Consider the following 24,018-nt stretch of genomic DNA (forward strand, 5'->3'; position numbering starts at 1 on the left):
AGAATGTGTGGAATGTTTGCTTTCCTCACAGCCACATAATACAGCATGTCCGTGTAGCCTACGCCAAATACAGGATCCATGAAACGTACAGTAGGCTACCTAAACTGTAGGAGCAATCAGGCAAATGTAGGCTCGTACAAATAGCTTACCTTCCGAAGATGATTTTCTTTCCTCGCGTGGACCTCACCAACAAGCACATGCACCTCCGTCTCCGAAAAGTTTCTCTTCTTTCCGCGTTTTTCCATAAACGTAATTGTCTTGCCTTTTTTTCTCCACGCTATATTATGTCGGTTCCTTCCGGGAAACCACGTTTGGCCACTCATGGTTTTGACCATATATGGTTGGATTTGGGCGTGGCGAGGGCGGAACACGGGGCGCGTGCACGTCCGCTCTCTTCTACGCCACCGTCGGATTTTTCATTGAGGAATCGGCGCAGCAGCGTGTACGCCATGTTTGATAGATCCGAAAAGCGTGTAAATATTCTCGTCGTACGCGACATTTCGCCTTTTCCTCGTTTTCGTCGTACGCCCTCTTTTACACCTGAATTTACACGCTCTTTGATAAATGAGGCCCCAGGTCTGTCTGGTCAGTCTCACCCTGTCTGTCAGTCTTAAAGGCGTGTAACCGTAGGACCTCGTCTCATTGTTGCTTGCGACTTTAATTTGATTTTTATTACACATTTTATTGCACAACGTCTAATTCCACGGCCTATATCTAAAGTCTATCTACACGGCCTATATCTAAAGTGAAGCACATTTTGTTAGGCTACTATTCCGTGTCAAAGGAGCTTGTGTATAGGACTGGGTTGAAAAAAAAAGATTTCATGATTCATAATCAATCTTCACTTGAATTAACAATAATCGATTCATAAATCACGAGATTGATCTCTTAATATGACTGCTCTCCTGTGAAATGTAATGCAATCCAAATATTGTTACGTGTTTGGCATGACTTGACATAGTCCACCATGGGAGCAGTGAAAACAAGCGCCAGGGGAATGCTTATGTCCAAGCCATGCCAAACATAGTACGTAAAAAACATACGTAAAAACATTTGGATTGCGATATATTTCACAGGAGAGCATTCTGAGACTGGTAAGATTACACCCTGTATGCCCTGTACACCCTGTATTTACATATGCCCCATTTACTTCCATTGTAGCCCAGTGAGCTGCATAGGTCAGCCAGGTATCGATACTGGAACATTCAGTGAAATGATGGTCTCTGTTTCAGGTTCATGGTAGACAGACCACAAATAGGGCTTAATGTCCAAAATAGCACACTACCCCTTTAAGGGAGGGGGTTGTCTGGGGTCCTCCTCCAGGAAATTTTGAGTGTCAAACACATTCTATTAATCACGATTCTAGAATCACGTTCTATTAATACATCCATGGTCAAACAAGTAATTTCCTGCATTCTGGTGAATTTTTATGCACCAATTTGTGCTGGGTTAGCTTTTCTGCTGCTAGTTAGCTAACTTAAATGGCAACATGACCATTTATTTTATTAATAAATAAGTGTATTCATATATTTATTTAGTTATTCATTGCCATATCATTTTTGTCAAAGCCAGGGAGCCCCTGGAGAGGGGCTAAAGAGCCGCATCTGGCTCCGGAGCCGCAGATTACAGACCCGTGAACTAGGGTTACAATTCGCAACCATCGTTCTCAATAGAGTGCAGCCTAATGAGTTCTCTGATATCAAGCTTGGGGGGACCTTTATTTTGAAATGTATTAGTGAAGACCGGAAGTGGTGCTTAGCGACCAGAAAAGCGTCTGTGCCATCCATGGTTTACAGAGATGCTGGGATCTGAATAGTTTTTAACAAAATAGCTTACACATAATGGCTCCTAAAAGGAAAGGCCCTTTGCAAACTTTGCAGAGACAGACGGATGAAATAAAAAAACAGGTTTGTCCCTAGACTTGTCAAAAAGGTTGTTAGTAAGTAAGTAGATAGGTTTAAACGTAAACGCTACTAACGTTAGCTAGCTAGACCAGCTTGAACGTGTTAGCTGTGCAGATAGTTTTGTTGATTTTAAGGTAGCTAGTTTTAAGTGCATAACTAGCTATGTAGACAAACAAATGTAGACTAAGTAGCTTAACGTTAGCTGAGCTAGTCTTGTAGCTAGCTACTGTAGCTACCTTGAGTAGCCGCGAAAGTCATTATAACACGTTTCAAGACATTGGTTTCCATCGCAATGATGTGTTCTACCTTTCACTGTTTACAAGGTTGACAGTCTCAGGAAGGATGTGCGGCAGCCGGATGGACTAGAGAGCGCGGAGGCTCCAGAGAGGTAACGTGAGGGTTAAAGTAGCACCACAAGGACATCACTAGGACTAGGCAGTCCACCGTCCTTCATTTCTCATAAACCCTACTACCCCAGAAAATAAGAGATATCAGTCATCACCATAATTCTCTCTAGCTTTCATTGTAGCTATGGTGACTGTAGCTAGCTACCTCACAGCACTGCATTTTCAACTTGCAGGTGCAAACACTTACAGAGTTCCTTGGAGGAGACAACGAAGACGCTAAAGAAGTTAACAAAAGTAAGTATTAAATATTTTGTCTCAGTTTAAAACAGTAATTATTTGCAAGTATCATATACAGTATGTACACATAGCTAATTAATTTATTGTTGTGCATTGTCCTTACAGTTAAGGACTGTTAGACTTAAGTCTTTTCATGTATGTCCTGCTATCTGCCCGCCTCTCTCCAGGCTGATGAGCCAGCCCCAGTGGGTAACTACGACCAGAGGTGGCAGGAGGAGCAGAGACGTCTGCTGGGCTTAGAGGAGCAGCTGAATGCCCTATCCCTGGAGATCTCTCCAGTCCAGAGACTAGACACAGGGTGAGTGGCGGAGATAATAATAACAATAATAATAATAATAATAATAATAATAAACAACTTTATTTATATAGCATCTTTGAAAACACAGCTGCAGATCCCCCATAGAGACTATACATAGAGAAGATTTACACACTTTATGTGGATGTATGATACTGCAAGGTCTGACTCATGTCACTGACACTGTGGGTAGTGGATGACAGAAATAAACAACAACTAAAACATTTCTGCGAGCTTAAGGTTTTTCACTTTGTTTTCTCACATTGTAAAATTTGTCCAACAGTGAGGCTGGGCCTTCCCAAGCCCAGGAGGAAGATAGTGAGGAAGAGGAAGATGAGGAGAGTGAGGATGAGGATGAAGACGATGATGATGACGATGATGATGAAAATGCAGAGGGAGAGATCCCGGAACCGGGAGACAACATCTACATCTCCATTAGTGCCTTGAAAGGCCACCAGGAGGGAGACCTCACCATCACAGTGAGCTTCCTGCTCACTTAATTCACACAGTGCTCTATATTCTATATGTCAGATGAAACTGGTAGTTGTATGAGACATTTTCCTGGACAAGCCAGGAAATTGATTATTCTTTGGGGAAAAAAAGTATCATTGCCTGACTAATGGTTCTGGGTTCTGTGGTTTCAGGAAGGTGAGGTGCTGAAGATCCTCAAGAAATATGAGGATGGCTGGTGGTTAGCTCAGGACCCCATGGGCAGAAAGGGGCTGGTCCCCAAAACCTACCTGGAGGTACTGTACAGTTAGTAACTATTTAGCAGTATGACGTTGAGAATCACTTGTGAGTGGGCAACTGATATTCGAATGAATGAATAAATGAATGAATGATTGAATATTTTATATATTTATCCTAGATTTGAGCATGTATCAAACTTGAAGATACAGAGTTATCAGCACCATGCTTCAACGAATTGAGTCATAAATGGGCAGTTCATGACATTGCTAATAAGTGCTCCATGTGGATAAGTAGGCCTACAATTTGCTACCACTAAAAAGCAACGTGTTAACATGTTTCAGAAGTACTTGCTAGTTGACGAGGCTGATGAGGATGATGATGAAGAGGAGTCAGAGGATGAAGGAGAGGAGCTTGATGAAGCCAAAGAGAAGCAGAGGTGAGATTCCCTTTTCGAACACCAGGGGGCACTGTTCACAAAGATATTGTTCCCCAATCATGTTCAAAATTCATGACGATGCATCCTGTAACATTAGGACTTTCAATTTGTTGTCGTTGGTCTTGATAAAGTGAATAGCACAAACGTACATGAGAAGTTATTGTACACTAGATAATCCAGATGAATGATATCAGCTCTTTCAGCTTGTCTCATAAGACTTTGTACCCTAACAGCAGTGCTCTCCAGTCCAACTGGGCCACCGTGAGAAAGGCTGTCACAGAGGTACGATCAACTGCTGCCCTGAAAACACCACTCTGTTCTGTTGAATGGCAATTGATATTGTTAAAGAGTGGAGGCGCTTCATTTGTCCCAGTGAAAACGTATGGGCGTGTGGGTGTGTGGGATCCACAGATTGATACCACTGATGTGCTGTCGGCCATGGGGGCCATCCCTGCAGGATTCCGGCCATCGACTCTCTCCAAGCTGCTGGAGGAAAGTGAGAGGACCAGATCAGCCTCTCTGACTACAGTAGCTGTCAACCAACTCTCTGAGAGGCAGATAATGACAGAGGAGAATGGACAAGTCCAGATCTAGGAGTTGTATCTATCTTTAGGACCCTGGCCCTCCATCCCCAGAAAGTGTGTGTGTCTGTAGCAGCCCAGCCCTGGAGAGCCTACAGCCATGCCTCAGCTGATAGAGCTGGTATCTGTTTGTCTGGATTGGATGTGGCAGATAAGGAACGCCCACGTCTTAGCTCCACCCACTGACCCATTATCTTCCCTGCATAGCCACACACACACACACACACACACACACACACACACACACACACACACACACACACACACACACACACACACACACACACACACACACACACACACACACAATTTAGCATTTATGTCCTTGTGAGGACCCTAAACCTTAAAATGTAAACCTAACCCTAAACATAACCTTTGACCCCTAACTCTAACCTTAACCCTAACCTAACCACACACACACGCACACACACACGCACACACACACACACACACACTCGCCCCCATTACAAGCCAGAAGACAATAATCAATGAGGCGTGAGAGTTACACATGCTCAGCCCACTGGTCTTCGGGTCACATGTTCTTCATACTCGACATCTTCAGTGGATCTTGGAACAGGAACTATAATGTAAACATGAGGTTGAAGACAGGGGTACATCCGGCACGTTCCTATGATCGCTGTCTGTGTTCTCCGTCTCTCCCAGGCGTTGCATACAGAGGAGGTCGCTATATCCAGCCGGAGCTTAGCCAATCCAAACTGTCCTTCAAAGACCTCTTCATGGATCCAGACACAGGCAAGGTGAGCCTTGAGACAAAGAGGTCATATAGTGCTATTTTGAGTTTGACTTCAGTGGTTTGAGCTCATAATGTTTTACATGCTGGACTCAAAGCGTTACGTTTGACTTGACGCAACTTGACTCTGCTCTCCAGGTGCGCGCTAGGGCGGTGAGGTCATCTGTGCGTGTGAGCTTGTGGAGCTGCAGGATGATCCCTACCCCCGGGGTCGGAGTTCACGTCCTCAGTCGCCACATCCGCCTCTGTGCCTTTGATGGAGTCAAGGTGACGGTCAGGCCCACGTCGGGGTCAAATAGTATTTGAAGTCATTTTCAAATACCTGAGCTCTGAGAGGGTCTGTGGGAGGTGAGGGGGTGAATTGGAGTCCCCCACTCTATACAAGAACTGCTCTGTGGGTTAAGCTGACCCCGTTGACCCCCACCTTGGGCTAATGTCCGTCTGTCTGACTGTCTCTCTGCGTCCCCCTGTCAGGTGCTGAGTAACATCCACACGGTCAGAGCCACCTACAACTCCAAGAGTCCCAAGACCTGGACGTTCTCCCCGAGGGTATCACCACACCTCTCAAGCGTTCTACACCAGTACCTCACACATTCTCCACCAGTACCTCACACGTTCTCCACCAGTACCTCACGCGTTCTCCACCAGTACCTCACACGTTCTACACCAGTACCTCACACGTTCTCCACCAGTACCTCACACGTTCTACACCAGTACCTCACACGTTCTACACCAGTACCTCACACGTTCTCCACCATTACCTCTCACGTTCTACACCAGTACCTCACACGTTCTACACCAGTACCTCACATGTTCTACACCAGTACCTCACCTTCTCCACCAGTACCTCACACGTTCTCCACCAGTACCTCACACGTTCTCCACCAGTACCTCACACGTTCTCCACCAGTACCTCTCACGTTCTACACCAGTACCTCTCACGTTCTCCACCAGTACCTCACACGTTCTACACCAGTACCTCTCACACGTTCTACACCAGTACCTCACACGTTCTCCACCAGTACCTCACACGTTCTCCAGACCTCCTCTCTGGTCTGCACAGGAGAGAGGGGGTGGCGAGCGGGCGTCATATGCCAAAGGTCAGAACCCTCCCTCTCGTTTGAACCCACAGATGACCGGGCCTCTGGCCAGCCTGCTGGATGGAGACTGTTTCCTGCGCTGCGACTCTGGCTCTCCTGACCTGGGCATCCTGTTCGAGCTGGGGGTCACCTTCATACGCAACGTAAGCATTGTACTCTGGAGATTATGTGGGCTAGCCTGACTGGCTGTGCCCTTTGAGTGATTCCTGGTTGGCTCGCTGTATGAAGTAGACACGCCCCCCCTCCCTCCCTCCCTCCCTCTCTCTCTCTAGTCTACAGGGGAGAGAGGAGACCTGAGCTGTGGCTGGGCCTTCCTCAAGCTGTTTGATGCCAGTGGAGCACCTCTGCCCTCCAGGTAAACTATCTAACACACACCTCCCTAGTCCCAGGTATACTACTACCCACTGTGCCCCTTACAGAATCTGTGTGTGTGTGTGTGTGTGTGTGCGTGTGTGTGTGTGCGTGTGTGTGTGTGTGTGTGTGTGTGTTTGTGTGTGTGTGTGCGTGTGTGCGTGTGCGTGTGTGCGTGTGTGCGTGTGTGCATACAGGACCTACGAGCTGACGGTAAATGGAGGTACCCCCTATGAGAAGGATGTACCAGTGGATCCTTCTGTGTCACATGGAGGTAAAAAGGTTCAAAGGTTGTTGTTCTTGAAAACGCTCACTCTGGGGCCTCATTTATCAAAGAGCGTGTAAATTCAGGTGTAAAAGAGGGCGTACGACGAAAACGCGGAAAATGCACAATGTAGCGTACGACGAGAATATTTACACGCTTTTCGGATCTATCAAAAAGGTCGTATGCCCTTTTCTGCACGAGAAATCCGAGACTGGCGGGGAGGAGAGCGTACGCGCACGCGCCCCGTGTTCCGCCCTCTCCACGCCCAAATCCAACCATATATGGTCAAAACTATGACAGCACAACGGGGATACCCCGGAAGGAACCGACATAATATAGCGTGGAGCATTAGAACAGACAAACGCGGAAAGAAGAGAAACTTTTCGGAGACGGAGGTGCATGTGCTTGTTGGTGAGGTCCACGCGAGGAAAGAAAATCATCTTCGGAAGGTAAGCTATTTGTACGAGCCTACATTTGTCTGATTGCTCCTACAGTTGAGGTAGCCTACTGTACGTTTCTACTGTAGCCTACGTTTCGTGGCGTAGGCTACACGGACATGCTGTATTATGTGGCAATGAAGCAAACATTCCACACATTCTGTGGTAGGCTATGATTGATTCAGGACCAAAAACAGGGAACGATAACACAGATGACCACTTCATAATGTTAGACCACATTATTAAGACTCATCTAAATCACCCGGTAAATCACACTTAAGCATTTATTTGGCTGCCAACAGAAAAACATATCAATTGAATATGGCTACACAATAAAATGTTTAATGCATAATCAAGTTAACAGACAAACTCAAGGAAAATGACTGAAATTGTTTCTCCAGACTCTGACGTGGGGTGGGACTCAGAGGAGGGGGAGTCTGCAGTGGTCCTTGACCTGACGGTCGTGCCCCCGCGAGTTGTACCCTCCACCTCCAGCGCCACGACCTCCAGTGCCATCACCTCCAGCGCGCCGGCCTCCACCTTCTTATCAGCTTTGAATATATATCTTGGCAAACATAACACGGGATGATGTACAAGGAGGGGACAGATACCTAGTGAAAGTACTATTGGTTGCTAGTAAAAAGACAATAACGAGGGCTTGGTATAAGGTGGAACGCCCAACCAAGGAGCAGTGGCTGGGTGTTGTGGAGGAGATGTATGTTAGGGAGAGGTTCACGCATGCATTGAGGATGCATGAAGGAAAGTTTGAAGGGAGATGGGAAAAAGGGATGGATTATAGAAGGAAGTGTGATGATACCACTAATATTAAAATTGTCATATTTGAGTAAGAAAAAAAAGCTGCATGGATGGAAGTACCCATAAGCTGTTATTGTAGGCTAAGTTTTTATGTTTTATGGTATTGTCGTTGTATGGATGGAAAATGCTAATAAAGATTAAAGTAAATAAGACAAAGAATATGTATCTTGGCTATGCACACACCAAGCCAGCCGTCACGCGCAGCGCCTGCCTCCAGTCTAGCCCCTACCCTGCTGTGCGCCAGGATGAATGAGTCATGCGTGGAGCCAGGCCACCGTGCCACTACACTTGTGATGAGCATGTCGGCGTCACATATGATTTGGGTATTTCTAGTGTGCACATTTTAGCGATTCACATAGACGTATTCATTCACTGATGGTGCCCTTATGTGGGTGCAGTCGCCATCGCCGTCACCTCTTTGGAGTTCTATCTCCGCCAGTAGGCCGAGTAGCGCCGGATTCATTTAGGCTCGCATTACGCACAGGAGGACTGTCATTTATATGCTTACCAAAGAGCAAACAGGTCCACATGATCACATATTAATGACAATCTAATTGGTCAATTATTGCCGTTTGATGGAGTGCCTGCATTAAGTGTGTGACATATAGCGCGGAAGGGTTTGGGACAGCGCATAGGTACAGTTTGGGGAACAAATCCATATCGAACCATGAATGAGCCGGTTAGAGGACACGTCTAATCTTGCATTGCGATATATGTTTGTGCTGAATTGGCCTAGTAGCCTACATGATTGTGCGTTCATGAACTGTCGCTCTTATTCTCTCCGTCAAACATAGTAATTCACCGACGCACCACCTGCGTCGCCAGTTCCCCCTGTGTTCAAGAAGGGCGTAGAACACCGTGTAAATCGGTACGCCAACTGGAGAGGTGTCCTACAAAAGCGCGGAGAAAGGCGACTAAATTTTCGCCCTTACGGCTTGATAAATCGCAATATGGGGGGGGCAAATGGCGTACGCCTGAACTCGCGAAAAAGACCGTGTAAAAGAAGGCGTACCTCAATGATAAATGAGGCCCCAGGTCGGTGAGTTCACGTGCGATGACCTTCTGACCGCTGCACTTCCTCCAGCCACAGGGAGTGCCCTCCAGCAGATGCTGCAGGCCAGGAAACAGCCCAAACTCGTTGTCAAACTAAAGTCAGCCAATACTCGCACCCGGGCTCAGCTCAGGTGAGTGTTGTTGTTGTTGTTGTTGTTGTTGTGTTGTTGTTGTTGTTGTTAACACATGTCTGTCTGTGGTCTCGGTCAGTGTTCTTCCAGACACGCTGATGGGCTGTCTGAGCTGTATTCACCTGCTGGCTCTGCACAGACAGCTGCTGGCTGATACACTGCTGATGGACAGGGCTACCATGCAGAATGCAGGTATATGAAGACACACACAGACACACACACACGTCAGGCAGTTCATGGTGTACTAAAAGTGCTGATTCATCTATCTACTGTATCTATCTATCTATCTATCTATCTATCTATCTATCTATCTATCTATCTATCTATCTATCTATCTATCTATATCTATCTATCTATCTATCTATCTATCTATAAATCTATCTTTGATCAGATAAGGACATGCTATTCAAAGACATAGATTAATGCTTAGAATAGAGTACTGTATTAACCCCGTTTATTGGGGGGGGGGTCAGATGTAAAGAATTCTGCTCTGTACTGATGTGGGTCAGTTTAATTTCCTCCCTTTCCCTCACACACACACACACACACACACACACACACACACACACACACACACGCATGCACAGATGTGATCTGCAGTCCCCTGCTGGCCACGTTCTCGGAGGTGGTGGACCAGCCAGACCTTCTGGACGCCCTCAGGGTGAGTATGTCCCTGTGACGTTACGCCGTATCCCGCTGACAGGAAACTGGGAACAGGGACGAGATATCCTGACGTTCCCTCCCAGCGCTCCAGGTGCCACGCCCTGGCAACTCTGACTATCCTATCACGGGAATGTTTACTTTGCTTGGAAAGACATTTTGAGCTCTCTGGAAACAGTGAGCCCATTATTATGTTGATTGGTGTATTATAGAGAGTGTATTGTTATTGTATCTCTACGCTGCACATCCCTCTGACGGATATCAACATTGTTTGTTCGTCTAGACATCTTGGTTGGACGCGGAGCGTAACATGAGTCGGGCTAACAAGGTGAGAACATTCCACTTGATACCCATGTGGCACCGTACTTCAGAGAACGTGAGGCTAGTCAATATACTGAGATCGTATCGCGTGTGTGTGTGTGTGTGTGTGTGTTCCAGAGAGACCTGCCGCTGTTGAAGAGGGCGTTTGTGAAGGTGTACATGGGCACGGCGTACCCGCTCCTCCACTCGGCCGAGCTGCCCGCCTCTCGCTGGGGCGACGACCAGGTGGAGGGTCAGCGGGCTCGCGTCATCTACGCCCGGCTGCACCCGGACGGGGACACCGACCGGTCGCCCGCCTCTCTCCCGCCCGGCGGTCATTCAGGCCATCGGGCCTTTGATATCGCCGAGCTGAGCTACGACCTCTTACACATGGCCCGCTAGCCGACGCCTTTTTTATTATTATTTTTTTACAGTTATATTTACAGCAGATTATCTTTGAATGTGTTTCTTTTACAATAAAACACCTGAGTATATGTACAACACAGAGAAAACACCCAGTAGGACGTAGATAAAGAACAACTTTACTCAGTGTATATCAACATTGCATTTCTCTAGATGTGATACGGAGTAGATAAGACACGAGAGGCTGGGTCATTATCCCCTCCTGGTTCATTGTGCAAAAGAGGAGGGAGAATGTTTCTCATTGTGTACTTGCTGTGGAATGCCGATGCCGATAAGACCTTTTTATGGCTGAATGAACCGTTTCTGTGTGGGACACAGGTAGTTTTGGTGTGCGTGAGGGCACCTTTCTTCTCTGGAGAATAGCCTCACCCTCCCTTGGGCCCTGCTTAGTCTTGCCCTCAGTATAGGCCTACAGTAGCTCTGAAACTTAAGGTATTCCTCAGGCCTTCATACAGTCATTTCACTGATGATGTAGTGAATAGGCTATTCTATTCATTCTCTGGAGGGGGCGGGGGGGTTTGGCTGGTGTCAGAGTATAATATGTCCACCCAGTAGTTCAACATCAGCAGAGAGAGAGAGTTACAGGGCTCCCCAGCTCTCTATTGTTGGAGCAGGTTCACTGTGTGACAGGGCAGTGCAAGGGTTAATGATTACAGATCCAGTCTGACAGCTATTCTTGGCGGGGTATAAAAGAACAAGTGCAGCAGACAGACCAGCACAGTCAGACCTGGCAGAGGACAGAGGACAGCTCTCCAGCGAGGACAGGCCATAGTTTTTCCATGATTCGTTTAATCTCTGACTGAGATTTGAGAGCCTAATATTGCAAGCATGTTCTGTTGGCGTTGTAGTAAATGTTTGGGTTTGGTTTGATCCCTGGTCCGGCGACGGCTCGTGATTCGGGTGCATCACTGCGTCTATAGCCTGATTCTGGTCTGAATTCACCCCTTCCTCTGAGTAACCAGACTCGCGCCCCCCTGACCTGCATCATCCAGCTGCCGCTAGAGGTTAAGACCCGGGAAAAACATCTCCACCCATCTCCGTTTCTCCCCCCCCCCCCCCCCCCCCCCACACACACACACACCGCACCCACACCGCATCCTCAGTGTTTGGAGGTAAACAATCCAGCGGCTGCTCCGGTTCGTCAACATTCCTGCTCGCTCCTGAGACGCCGGCCACGGCGGGAGTTTCCATGGAGACGGCAACCTCAGCATTGTTAGACCTGGAGGTGGAGGATATTGTCTCACACCGACTACAATAACATTAGTGAACGCAGCTCTGAGCAGAACTCGGCTCTAGGAAACAATGGCGTCTTTAATACTTCGCTTTACTATACACATTATGCATTTTCAGCCACAGTGACACTATAAGCAAGTCCTTTTATGATCACTTAATACTGTAACCATTCTGTTCCTCATGTGACACACATTGCACCATGCATGTTATTCCAGTACCAGTGTAGTGTTGAGATCTCTACATTTCCTCAGCGGGGGAGAACGTAGCCTGGTCCTACTGTGTTCTGTGGACGCATGTCTGTCACACCAGCACCGAACGCAGCAGTGATGTCCACGAAGAATATTAGATTCAGCACTTTCTCGATCTCACAACTCCACCCTTAGGAGGCGGAACGCAGGTGTACAGTCTTCCATCCTCAAGTGCGTAGCTAAGTAATGGGACAAAGTTCCAAAATATGACTTGTGGATCATAGAACTTCTCTAGGGGGCTGTAGGGAGTACCATCCCCTTTTTGACTTCAGTGGCCTTTGTGTCTGTTTACCAATATCTTTTTTTATTGAGCCTTTCTCTATGTGGGGGAGGTCCTGAGACTCTTTAACAATGAGGCCCTGCTCACAAAATCAGAACACTACTACAACAATGATACATGTTCTAACTTCTACAGATTCCATGATGTAAATGTGAAGCGTAGTGTCACTTCTCAACAGTGACTGTGTGAGCAGGGATCTGAGAAGGATCACCCAGTTCCCAGCCATTCTCTCAGAAGCAGCGCATTGTCTCTTGAGAGAGGGGTTCAGGAGAGATGGGTGGGATATTTTCCGGGGGTAAGATTTCGGAGGCGGGCAGCAGCCAGAAAGGTGATCCGGTAAGCTGAGCCAGCCGTACAGCGCTGGAGGAGATACTACAGCCGGGATGGGCTCTGATCCACTCCTCTCAATCACGCCTGATGTGCTGCCTGTCTATCATTGTGTGTGTGTGTGTGCGTTTCCGCCTGCGTGTGTATACTCTTGATGAAGACGTACAGTAAGCGCTCGACTTAATATTTCTATCTCCTTATATTCATGCTGGTTATGCATCTGGTCATGTTCTCTCTCATTACACAAAACAGCACATTTCCGTTCACCAATCTCTTTTCATCTGGTGTGTGCCACAAAACACAATAAATCTCCTTGTCTCCATATCCCTTGTCATCTAGCATATATCTGTGTGTGTGTGTGTGTGTGTGTGTTGGGGTGCGTAACTGGACCCACTGTGACAAACAGCCATTGTGTATGGGCTGGAAGTGCTGGCAAGGGTTCTCATGGAGGAGGGAATGTGTGTGTGTGTGTGTGTGCAGAGGGAGAGGAGAGAGTTGAGTCTCGCTGTGTCACCAGATCTGTGGGTCTAGCGGTCCATGGTGTGGCCGGCTCACTCCTCACAGTGAAGTGACCCTCTGGGCCCCTGGGCCTACACACTGCATCCCTGTGTGTTGTTTGCCTGCCTGTTTACATGCCACAATCACAACACACATTATTTACCTACAGAATCTATTAAGCATGGCAACACTAAAAAAGGTCAACCTTGAGCCTGATTTGTTCGTGCTATTTGGTCTAGCACTGCACAGCACAACCTGCTGTGTGTTGAGCCAACTGTGAACACAATTAGAAACGCCAGTTCACAATAATTAATTAACAATAATCTAATTATTAGAAACACTAGTTCACCGGTTTGAGCGCTCCTGATGTTTGTGGGTGGAAGCAGTGGAGTTGGGAGAGTTTTGCCGTCGATGGTTGGCAGTTGGTTGAGCTGTGGAATGTAGAATCTATAGAGTTTGTTGTTTATTCATCTTATTCCATCTCTACCGTAACATCCTGGTATCCAAGGAACCCAGCTATTCGCCATATTTATCTTTACTTGTATTTCACCTTGACCTCTCCCTGATCGAACATGGACCCAGCCCTCCCCCCTGGTGCTCTCCCCTGGCTCAGAGGAGCAGCCCTATTAGCATGGAGAAATTGATTTTACAGGGGAGGATTTTACAAAAACGTGCCTTTTCTGACAGATATAGTATTGTAATGTTGGTTCACCGCCCAGCTGGCCTAAGAGTGGGGAAAATCAATGATTCTTAGTCTAAATCTAAGCCCGAAAGCTTCCTCTCTCCACCTCTTCCTCTCTCTCCCTCCTTCTCCTCCTCCCTCCTGCCTGCCGAATTACTGGGTCAGCCATTAGACCTGCCTTCTATGGAACCGGGTCTTTAAACACGCTCTGTTAAACTTCATAGCTCGGAGGGGCCAGGTTATAGCCTGGTCCGGGGTGTGTCAACCTCAACAAATGTTTTCATCCTGATGGAACAAAGGGCTCAGTGAGCTGGGGTCAGGGGTCAAACCCGTGGATCCAGGACCTTTGGATGAAGCTGGAGAGAAAGTGAACCTTTCACTGTATATTGTACTATTTACATGTGACAAATAAATCTGAATCTGACCCGACCGGTGACATTACTCTACATGTTACAAGTGAAGGGATCTGAAGGGACCTCCAAATTAAACATTGCAGTCATGGATGGAGGGGATTGTGTAAAGGTGAAGGAATGGAAACGTCGGAATGTGCAGAATCTCCGATAGGCTGGTTTTGAACAATAGGGTTCATAAACCGTACCCTACCCTACGTCCAGGGAAACAAGCCTGCCCCTCTTCTCCTGAACGTGGAAAAGTCGCACTCCTCACGGTCACGTACTCCAACCGCCACCTTAAACCTCCAGGCCTCCTGTCGAGGTCTCCGGGCCTGGCTCTCTGCCTCTCTCTGCCCCTTCCGCTGAATCTCATCGTCTTTCATTCACTCCCTCTTTCTCTCTTCCTCATGCCCTTCTTCTCTCTATATACATATATACATCTCTATCTCTCTCTCTATATATACATACGTCTCTATCTCTCTCTCTCTGGCTCTATGTTCATCCTATGTCTAACTACTAGAACATCTCGGCAGTTGTACTCGCAAAGTAAACAGCAGCTCCACACCTCCTTCGAGTCTGAAGTTTCAATGTAGATTGACAAGTAAACATACTATTACATCAAGAGGAGTCAGCCAGCCACTCCTACCCATCTCACAGACAATGGGCCTTCCCCTACACACACAGAACAAGCCGACTGGCATTTCAATGACAAATAAAACAACAAAGCAGTGAAATAGATGAGAGAGAGAGAAGGGGTGGTCGGGGAGTAGGTGTCTTTAAAAGGCAGATTTGCTTGGGTCATACATTTCACTTTAGAGGGGATTAGGATCGCACGCACACACTCTCTTTCGGACACATACACACCCCGTTGGGACTATGGCGTCAACCACCTCCGGCAACCCCTTACCCCGAGGCATGGCGATCTTCACCACCATACCAGACATCTTCTTCATCCCCGAGTTTGTGAGTAGAGAGCCGATCAGATAGCAGTTCTGCTCCAGGATACTGGCCTTTTATCCCTGGAAATATGAGAATGGACTGGAGAATGTGTCCCAGATATGGCTGAGATAAGAGATAACGGTTGCTTAATGGTAATGATTGCTTGATGTGAAATGTATGTACACAGCTAACATAGTGTATGCATGATGTAGTAGGTTTTTGAAAGGGTTCCTGAAGTGAAGGCTACTGATCATACAGTGCATGAGAAACAACTGAGGGAAGTTTCTGAACAACTGCATTGGTTAACATAGACAACTAAAAAAAAGTATTGTAATCTTAGAAGCAGACGCACATCAGAGGGAGCAGGTGTGACTTCTGAGACAAAACTGTACTTTCAGCAGATGCTTGACAAAGATACCAGACCTAAATATTGTATTTCAGTCAGTAATACTCACAAATTCCCTAGCAGACAGAAGCAATCAATACAGCAACAATACAGTATGCCCAGTGCAATACAGTATGACCAGTAAAATACAGTATGACCAGTACAATACAGTATGACCGGTAAAATACAGTATGCCCAGTAAAATACAGTATGAGCAGTAAAATACAGTATGACCAGTACAATACAGTATGCCCAGTACAACACAGTATGACCAGTACAATACAGTATGACCAGTAAAATACAGTATGACCAGTACAATACAGTATGACCAGTAAAATACAGTATGACCAGTACAATACAGTACAAGGAGGAGCATGGGGTGGTGGTGGGCTGTAAAATCCTAGCAGGATAACATATATGTATGAGTGTGTGCATGTGTGTGTGAATGAATGTGCTCAAGATGCAATGATACCAGGTAGCAGCCTATGAGCTTGACGTAGCATACCCGAGGCTGATAGTGCACGCCTCATTGCCGAATTGAGTTTCGGAATGAACTAGCTACACTCACTCCATGTGTGTCATTATTGTTTGCTGGATTGTGAAAACTGTTATTATCACTACATGCGTTAGAGTAGCAGTTTATCAGGGACTAATCGGGTATCACAGGCTTTGTGCTCTATCACAACATACCAACTGCTTTTCATTGCTGTGTTTGCTGAAGGAGGAGAGAGAGTGTGTGTGTAAATGTAGTTTGGCAATGATGTGTGTATCCATCATGATTGAGCCTGTGTACATATTTGACTAAATGTGTGTGTTTGACTTGTGCGTCTGTACCTACGTGTGTGTGTGTGTGTGTGTGTGTGTGTGTGCGTGGCAGGTGTTTGGGGGTCTGGTGTGGACTCTGGTAGCCTCTACCCGGGTGATTCCGAACAACCCTCTGGGCTGGGTGATGTTCGTGTCCATCTATTGCTTCATCTTCACCACGCTCTGGTTCCTCATCTTCATCAGTGGAAAAAACAAAAGCAGCATCTGGCTCACTCTGGTGAGACTCTTCTTCACTGCCAGGAGAGAGAGAGACTCTTCTTCACTGCCAGGAGAGAGAGAATGAGAGAGAAAGAGACACAATTCTTTGGGATGAAAAGTGCTTTATAAATAAAACCCAGATAGCAAGCGGATCTGGACCATATACAGGCCAGATCTGGCCCTTGTGACTTAGTTCCGGCCCATATATGGCCCAGAATCATTACACATCCGCTTGCTATCTGGGAATGAATTATTATTATAATTATTAATTATTATTATTATTATTTTTTTACAATAAAAAGAGGAAAGAGAGAGAGAGAGAGAGAAAGATCTGCAACCCATGGCTACATCATGTCAGGGTTTGTCATGGACATAGAAGTAGTCCATGTGGTTAGTTGAAATGTCTAATCCTGTCTCTGCTCTTCCTCAGGACGTGGCAGGTCACGCCCTGGCTGCCTTCCTCTACCTCAGCTCCTCCGTGGTCCTGGCCTATATCACTGTGGAATATGCGCCAGGAAAACTCAGCTCCATAATAGGACAGTTTCTACCAGGACAAGTAGTACCCAAGGTCTACCAGCTGGACATCGCTGCCGTGGTACGTTCTTCTCCTCTCCCCTGACACACACGCACGCACGCACGCACGCACGCATGCACACACACACACACACACACACACACACACACACACACACACACATACACATACACACACACACACAGGTGCACAATCATGCAGGTGCACAATCATGCACATTTAGCTGCTGTTGCACTTTGTCTTTAGCACTAGTTTATGCTTTTAGTCACTTGTTTAGCAAGAAGATGCACTTGAGTTCACAAACACACATGTACAGTACATAAACACGTGCACACACACACACACACACACACACACACACACACACACACACACACACACACACACACACACACAAACACACACATACTGTTACCGTACATTCAACTCAACACAACTGCAGTCATCCTTGCTTCACTGAAAAAGATACGGCCAAGTTACAAAAAACACAATCAATAAATGTCCACAGCAGTGACAGACGTTGCATTAAACTGCTCTATGTTACCACTTGAAAACACACTGACTGACACTAATCCTGTGCTCTCCCACGGACATCAAACCCACATCCCTGGTGTTGTGAGCGCCCAGCTCCAGCTACAGGAAGCGGATTCCAGATGAGTATCTGTGTCTAACACTCCCTGTGTGTGAATTATAGGTGATGTCCTTTTTGGCGACTCTGTTCTACACCGTCCACACTGTCTTCTCTGCGAACAGATGGAAGTCTCCCTGAAGACCAGCAGCATCCGCAGAACACACTCAGTAATGGACGACTGTAGACACAGATCTCAGATCAGATAAACGCTCCGCAACCCCCTCGATCAACCATTGAATGGTGAAATGCAAACTGACCTGAGACCACATCACCACACAATATAAGAGACGTATACCTGGCATCAACATTTTCTTTAAATGTCTCAATATGCCTTTTCCAGGGCAATTGCATGCTCTTACATTTCAATCTGTTGTACATAATCTTGATTGTTGTATTTTACGAATACTGGAATTAAATGTGAATGGAAATAAATGTATTTTGACAACCTCACATATTTGCATGTGTTAGCAGAAAGAGCGAGAGAGAGAGCGAGAGAGAGAGAGAAGCACCTGGTCTCACCCTGGGCTCTGAGGTCTAGTGTTTACTGTTTGCTGATGATGATGCCCCTGGCTGCCCTCGACCAAGGAAGAACAGCAGCACCTGGATATGGACACATTATACCAGACATTTGCCTTGACAGTGAATCTCGATAAAACAGAAATCATGATATTCCAAAAAAGACCCAGCTACCAGGACCACGAATATGAAGTCTATCTGGACACTAGCCCTGCACACAAGAAATAGCCTACACCTACCTCGGCCTAAACATGATGTTTACATCAGCACCACAAGTACTGTAACGTCAGCAAAGCCTTGAACGACCTGAAAGACAAGGGAAGAAGGGTGTTTTACATCTTGAAAAGGAACATAAAATTGATCCCAATTAAGATCTGGCTAAAACATTTTTTTTTTTATAGAAGGCATTGCCCTCTATGGTCGTGAGGTGTGGGGTCCATTTAGCAAGATTTTACAAAATGGGACAAACTTGGATTCTGTTAATCCCATTCTGTTAAACGATCCTCCGTGTTCACGTAGGCTACAACACCATACAATGCTTGCAGTTTTCATTTTTTGATTTGGCAGTGGAGAGAGAGAGAGAGAGAGAGAGAGAGAGAGAGAGAGAGAGAGAGATAATCTTACGCCCATTCCTTTCTAACCTGTTTTCAGACCTAGTGATAGAAGTCTATCATAGTGAAAGTTTGAACAGCAGTGACTAGTTGTTTTGACATTAAACAATGAGCCCGCGCTGCAGGGTTGAATTCAGTACTTGGCTCTATAATGCTAATTGTCACGATGACTGTTGCGCCTAAAGTGGACAACCCGCACCTTGTCAAAATGCATCAAATCTTCTCAACACTGACACAACGCAGCTCACCCACCTCATCATCTCACACCGTCCATCGTACGTGCTATCATCCTTCTGCGGACAAAGCGGTCACAACAGGTAGGCTAGTCGTAGAAGGGTGTGTCTGGGACGTACGCAGCCTCCATGGCAAAGCAGGTTCGTCAAGTCATTTTTTTTTCTTATAAGGGAAGTTACACACCTGTGGCTCCGTTAGTTCATAGTGTGTTAAGTGAAGGTCGATAGCGGATAGCGCAGCGATGGCAGCCACCACTGCTCAACCGGTTGACAATCTTCCCAGCGGGATAGGAATATGCACAACTGCACCGGACATCTTCTATGTACCGGAGCTGGTGAGTAGACTATTTAGACAAGTCTATGCATTAATGAATTGATGTCATGTCACAGTTTCAAGTCGAGTAATTTCATGTCTAAGCGGGACTGCCTTCCACAGCCTATTCTGGAATGGAGGAACATCATTCAGAATGCATGTACTATTTTTCTGATGGGCCAAATCAGAGAGAATGTCATCAACATGTTTTGCCCTAAATTAAAATGAGCCATTCCAGAGTAAAGAGATAATTATACTAATTGACAAACATGGTTGTCCTATGGCAGGGGACAGGAACCTTTACTATCAAAAGAGCCATTTTGGACAAAAAATAAATACAAAATCTGACTGGAGCCGTAAAACATTTGAGTCTTGTAATGAAGGCAATTTCCCCCTTAGATTCCCCCTTTAGGCTTCCAGGGGGACACATTAGATATGGGGTAGGGGGGGTTGGGGGTCTCCCCCCAGGAAATTTTGTAATTTCCTGCATCCTGGTGAATTTTCATGCACCGATTTGTGCTGGATTAGCTTGTCTGCTGCTATCTACAGTACCTGTACCTAGTTAGCTAACATGAATTACAACATGATCATTTATTTTAGTAATAAATAACAGTATTTAATAGTAACACATTTATTTAGTTATTAATTTCCATATAGTTTTTGTCAAAGCCAGGGAGCCACTGGAGAGGCTAAAGGGCCACATGTGGCCCCGGAGCTGCAGGTTAGGGGCCCCCAGCCTGTGGGCACAGATATAAAGAAACACAATGGGGGGTTTTACAGCAGAGGAGAGAACAGAGGAAATGGGAGGAGAAAGGAGAGAAGAGAGGAGAGCAGAGGAGGAGAGAGGAGAGCAGAGGACGAGAGAGGAGAGCAGAGGAGAGAGGAGTGCAGAGGAGAAGAGAGGAGATAAGAGGAAATGGGAGGAGAAAGGAGAGAAGAGAGGAGAGAGAGGAGAGCAGAGGAGGAGAGAGGAGAGCTGAGGAGGAGAGCAGAGGAGGAGAGAGGAAGGCAGAGGAGAAGAGAGGAGCGCAGAGGAGGAGAGAGGAGAGCATAGGAGGAGAGGAGAGCAGAGGAGGAGAGAGGAGGAGAAGAGGAGAGCTGAGGAGGAGAGCAGAGGAGGAGAGCAGAGGAGGAGAGAGGAGAGCAGAGGAGGAGAGAGGAGAGCTGAGGAGGAAAGCAGAGGAGAGAGGAGAGCAGAGGAGAAGAGAGGAGAGCAGAGGAGGAGAGAGGTGAAGAGAGAGGAGAGCAGAGGAGGAGAGAGGAGAGCAGAGGAGGAGAGAGGAGGAGAAGAGAGGAGAGCAGAGGAGGAGAGAGGAGAAGAGAGAGGAGAGCAGAGGAGGAGAGAGGAGAGCAGAGGAGAAGAGAGGAGAGTAGAGCAGAGTGGTAGCACAGAAGGGGAGAGAGGAGACGGGAGAGGAGAAGAGAGGAGAGTAGAGCAGAGTGGTCAAGTTGTAAATTACCAGGCTTGAGACGTGTGTGTGTGCATGTGTGTGTGTGTGTTCTATATGTCTGATTATGGAACTGAGTGGGCGCAATCTGCAGAATTATTTGCAGGCTATGTATGGACATCGTAGTCATGTGCATGGGCTGTCTAACCATTTCTCTGCGTGTGTGTGTGTATGACGTGTCTTTCTCCAGATCTTCGGGGGGCTGGTGTGGATCCTGGTGGCGTCCACCCACGTGGAGCCGGCCAACCCGCTGGGCTGGGTGATGTTCGTGTCGGTCTTCTGCTTCGTCATGACCTTCCTCTGGCTCGTCATCTTCGCCGCCGGGGGTCACAAGAACAGAGGAGGGTGGGCTGCAGCGGTACGTGTGTGTGTGTCTTCATATGGGAAGAGAGGGGAGGTGCTACTATCAACGTTCACGCTGCACACGATATACAGTAGATCAAGTGCACCCCAAGTATTCCACGTAAGATTGCAGTTGACCTAGGTGTGTTTGTTTTGTATCTCTCCATCCAGGATTTTGCATACCACGGTTTGGCGGCCTTCTTTTACCTCAGTGCCTCTGTGGCTCTGGCTGAGCTCACCATCAGACTGAAATCCGGACCCAACCTCAAAAACTACAAGATAGATATTGCTGCAGTGGTAAGACCTGTACTCCAGATAGCACCAAGATAAACCAAGATAACAGCTGCCCTGTTATGTGTAGTCTGCATGGGTGTAACAATGTGTGTGTGTTTGTGTGTGAAAGAGATAGACGGAAAGAGATTGTGTGTGTGCGTGTGTGAAAGAGATGGGGGGAAAGATATTGTGTGTGTGTGTGTGTGTGTGTGAAAGAGATGGGGGGGAAAGAGATTGTGTGTGTGTGTGTGTGTGTGTGAAATAGATAGAAGGAAAGAGATTGTGTGTGTGTGTATAAAAGAGATAGGGGAAAGAGATTGTGTGTGTGCGTAAAAGAGATAAGGGAAAGAGATTGTGTGTGTGTGTGTGTGTGTGTGTGAAAGAGATAGAAGGAAAGAGATTGTGTGTGTGTGTGTGTGTGTTTGTGTGTGTGTGCGTGTGTAAAAGAGATAGGGGAAAGAGATTGTGTGTGTGTGCGTGTGTGGTATGTGTATGAAAGAGATTGTGTGTGTGCGTGTGTGGTATGTGTATGAAAGAGATTGTGTGTGTGCGAGTGTGTAAAACTCTTCAGAAATCATTCAACATCTTTCCTTTCTCTCAGGTGTTTTCCTATGTGGCCACGCTTTTCTACTTCATCCATTTCATCTTGTCATCCATCCGGTGGAAGACATTTTGATTATCATGGACTCCATTTAAGACACAGCAGTGTTTGTGTATTTGTGTTTGTTAGCATGTGTGTTAGCATGTTTGCTAACAGTTAGAGAAAGAGGGCAGTCATCAGCCCGGTCCCTTCCGGTGGGTCCCTTCCACCAAGTATAAATCTTGCTGAGAAGTATAAGGAAGTTATCATTCAGTTATTTTGAATTGATATGTAATCTAGCTACACACTGTTGCACACGGTTTGTAGATTTTTTTCTAATCCATTATTGTGAAATTACAGTATATCTACACTGAGCGTCCGACCTCGTTGCCTCAACCTCCCCTTTTCACCTACGCATTTTTTATCATCTTGTCACAAATAAAAATGTTTTATACCTTATATTTGTCAAGTACTGTAGATTTTTTTTGTTGCACAACCATCAGTATGTGTTGTTAAATTTGTGGTTCAAGCTATGGAAAGATGAAATTGTCTCTATTTTGATAAGAAATGAATTAGATTGCAACTAAATCACATTAAATCACAAATATTTAAACATGTTTCCTGGGGCTTTTTCTTAATGGTCCTAATCTTTATTAGACCTAATCATCTTTAAGATGAAAAATTACAGAGACAAACTACTACAGAGACAAAGAGGTGTGTTGAGGTTTGGATAGAGCTCTGAGTGTTGACTCAACTGAGATAACAGACTAAGTAACAGCACTATAAAGTTACTGCTCATTCCCATGTTCAGGACTTCAGAATAGGAGCTTCACGGCTTCCCTTTCAACTCAAACAGGAAGACAAACTCTCCAGTGTGAGTGTGGCCTGCTCTACCAGACCAGACTCTTCACAAACCAGCACCCAATAGCAGACTTACAGTAGGAGCAGGTACTGATACACCTGGCTGGTACTGCAGTGCGCTGGGTGGTGTAGAGGTGTGTGTGGTGTTGAGTCCCACTGCTAGTGAACCATGGATCTGTTAGCTGAAGTTACATCCTTTTGAGCATACCATGCAGTAGTTAATCTCATACACACATTTACAAACAGTGTGTGTGAGAGAGAGAGAGAGATTGTAGGATGGAGGATGTGTGTGAGGTCTGCGGCAGACACACCCGTTTCTCTTCCTGTTGCTGTATCCAGTGATGGCGCGAGGCGTGGCCAGAAACAGCCAAACAATAACCTTTGCTCAAGTGTCAAAGGAATATAGGCCAGACACCAACAGCAGCAGCTCATCTACTACATTCCCTTGGGTTTGCTCCTGTGTGTGTGAGAAAGAGAGAGAGAGAGGACAAGAAAGATACGAGAAAAAAGGACACAGTCTTGGCTCGAGTTGTCAGATGGTGTATAAAATTGAGTGGAGATAAGGGACAAAATGCAAAAAAAGAGGTCTAGAGCAGGCATTCCCAAACTGTGAGGCGGGCCTCCCCTGGGGGGCCCCAAAGAAATTCAGGGGAGGCGCGGAGGGATGGTTAGAAAAAATATATTAAAAAATAAGGAAAAATATTTTTTATTTTTGAAATGTCTATGGTTTTTATGAATGAAACGGGATTTTAAAGGTCAGAAGATCGAAATAAATAATGGGAGAGATGTATATGGATAGTGCAGAGAGCCTCCCCCCGCAGGCATGAATGT

General features: G+C 46.3%; 2 protein-coding genes across 2 annotated transcripts; both read left to right on the top strand.

Moving 5' to 3' along the window:
* Positions 1-1,802: 1,802 nt before the first annotated feature.
* On the top strand, positions 1,803-10,816 carry nphp1 (nephronophthisis 1; the record flags this gene model as incomplete). Its single annotated transcript, XM_084461406.1, has 20 exons — positions 1,803-1,907; positions 2,228-2,292; positions 2,485-2,545; positions 2,716-2,846; positions 3,127-3,322; positions 3,488-3,589; positions 3,875-3,969; positions 4,203-4,251; positions 4,381-4,465; positions 5,214-5,308; positions 5,440-5,568; positions 5,776-5,850; positions 6,434-6,544; positions 6,674-6,756; positions 6,950-7,026; positions 9,355-9,454; positions 9,534-9,646; positions 10,042-10,115; positions 10,398-10,442; positions 10,553-10,816. The coding sequence occupies exons 1-20, from the start codon at positions 1,842-1,844 to the stop codon at positions 10,814-10,816; spliced, it is 2,016 nt and encodes a 671-aa protein (XP_084317532.1). The 5' UTR covers positions 1,803-1,841.
* Positions 10,817-15,373: 4,557 nt separating this feature from the next.
* LOC311329531 (uncharacterized protein) lies at positions 15,374-22,422 on the top strand (the record flags this gene model as incomplete). The annotated part of the gene is made up of 8 exons (XM_084461407.1): positions 15,374-15,460; positions 16,699-16,863; positions 17,275-17,439; positions 18,074-18,138; positions 19,591-19,705; positions 21,322-21,489; positions 21,645-21,770; positions 22,348-22,422. The coding sequence occupies 8 exons, from the start codon at positions 15,374-15,376 to the stop codon at positions 22,420-22,422; spliced, it is 966 nt and encodes a 321-aa protein (XP_084317533.1).
* Positions 22,423-24,018: the final 1,596 nt, after the last annotated feature.

This window comes from Borostomias antarcticus, assembly GCF_949987555.1.
Source record: "Borostomias antarcticus genome assembly, chromosome: 2".
Lineage (NCBI taxonomy): Eukaryota > Metazoa > Chordata > Actinopteri > Stomiiformes > Stomiidae > Borostomias > Borostomias antarcticus.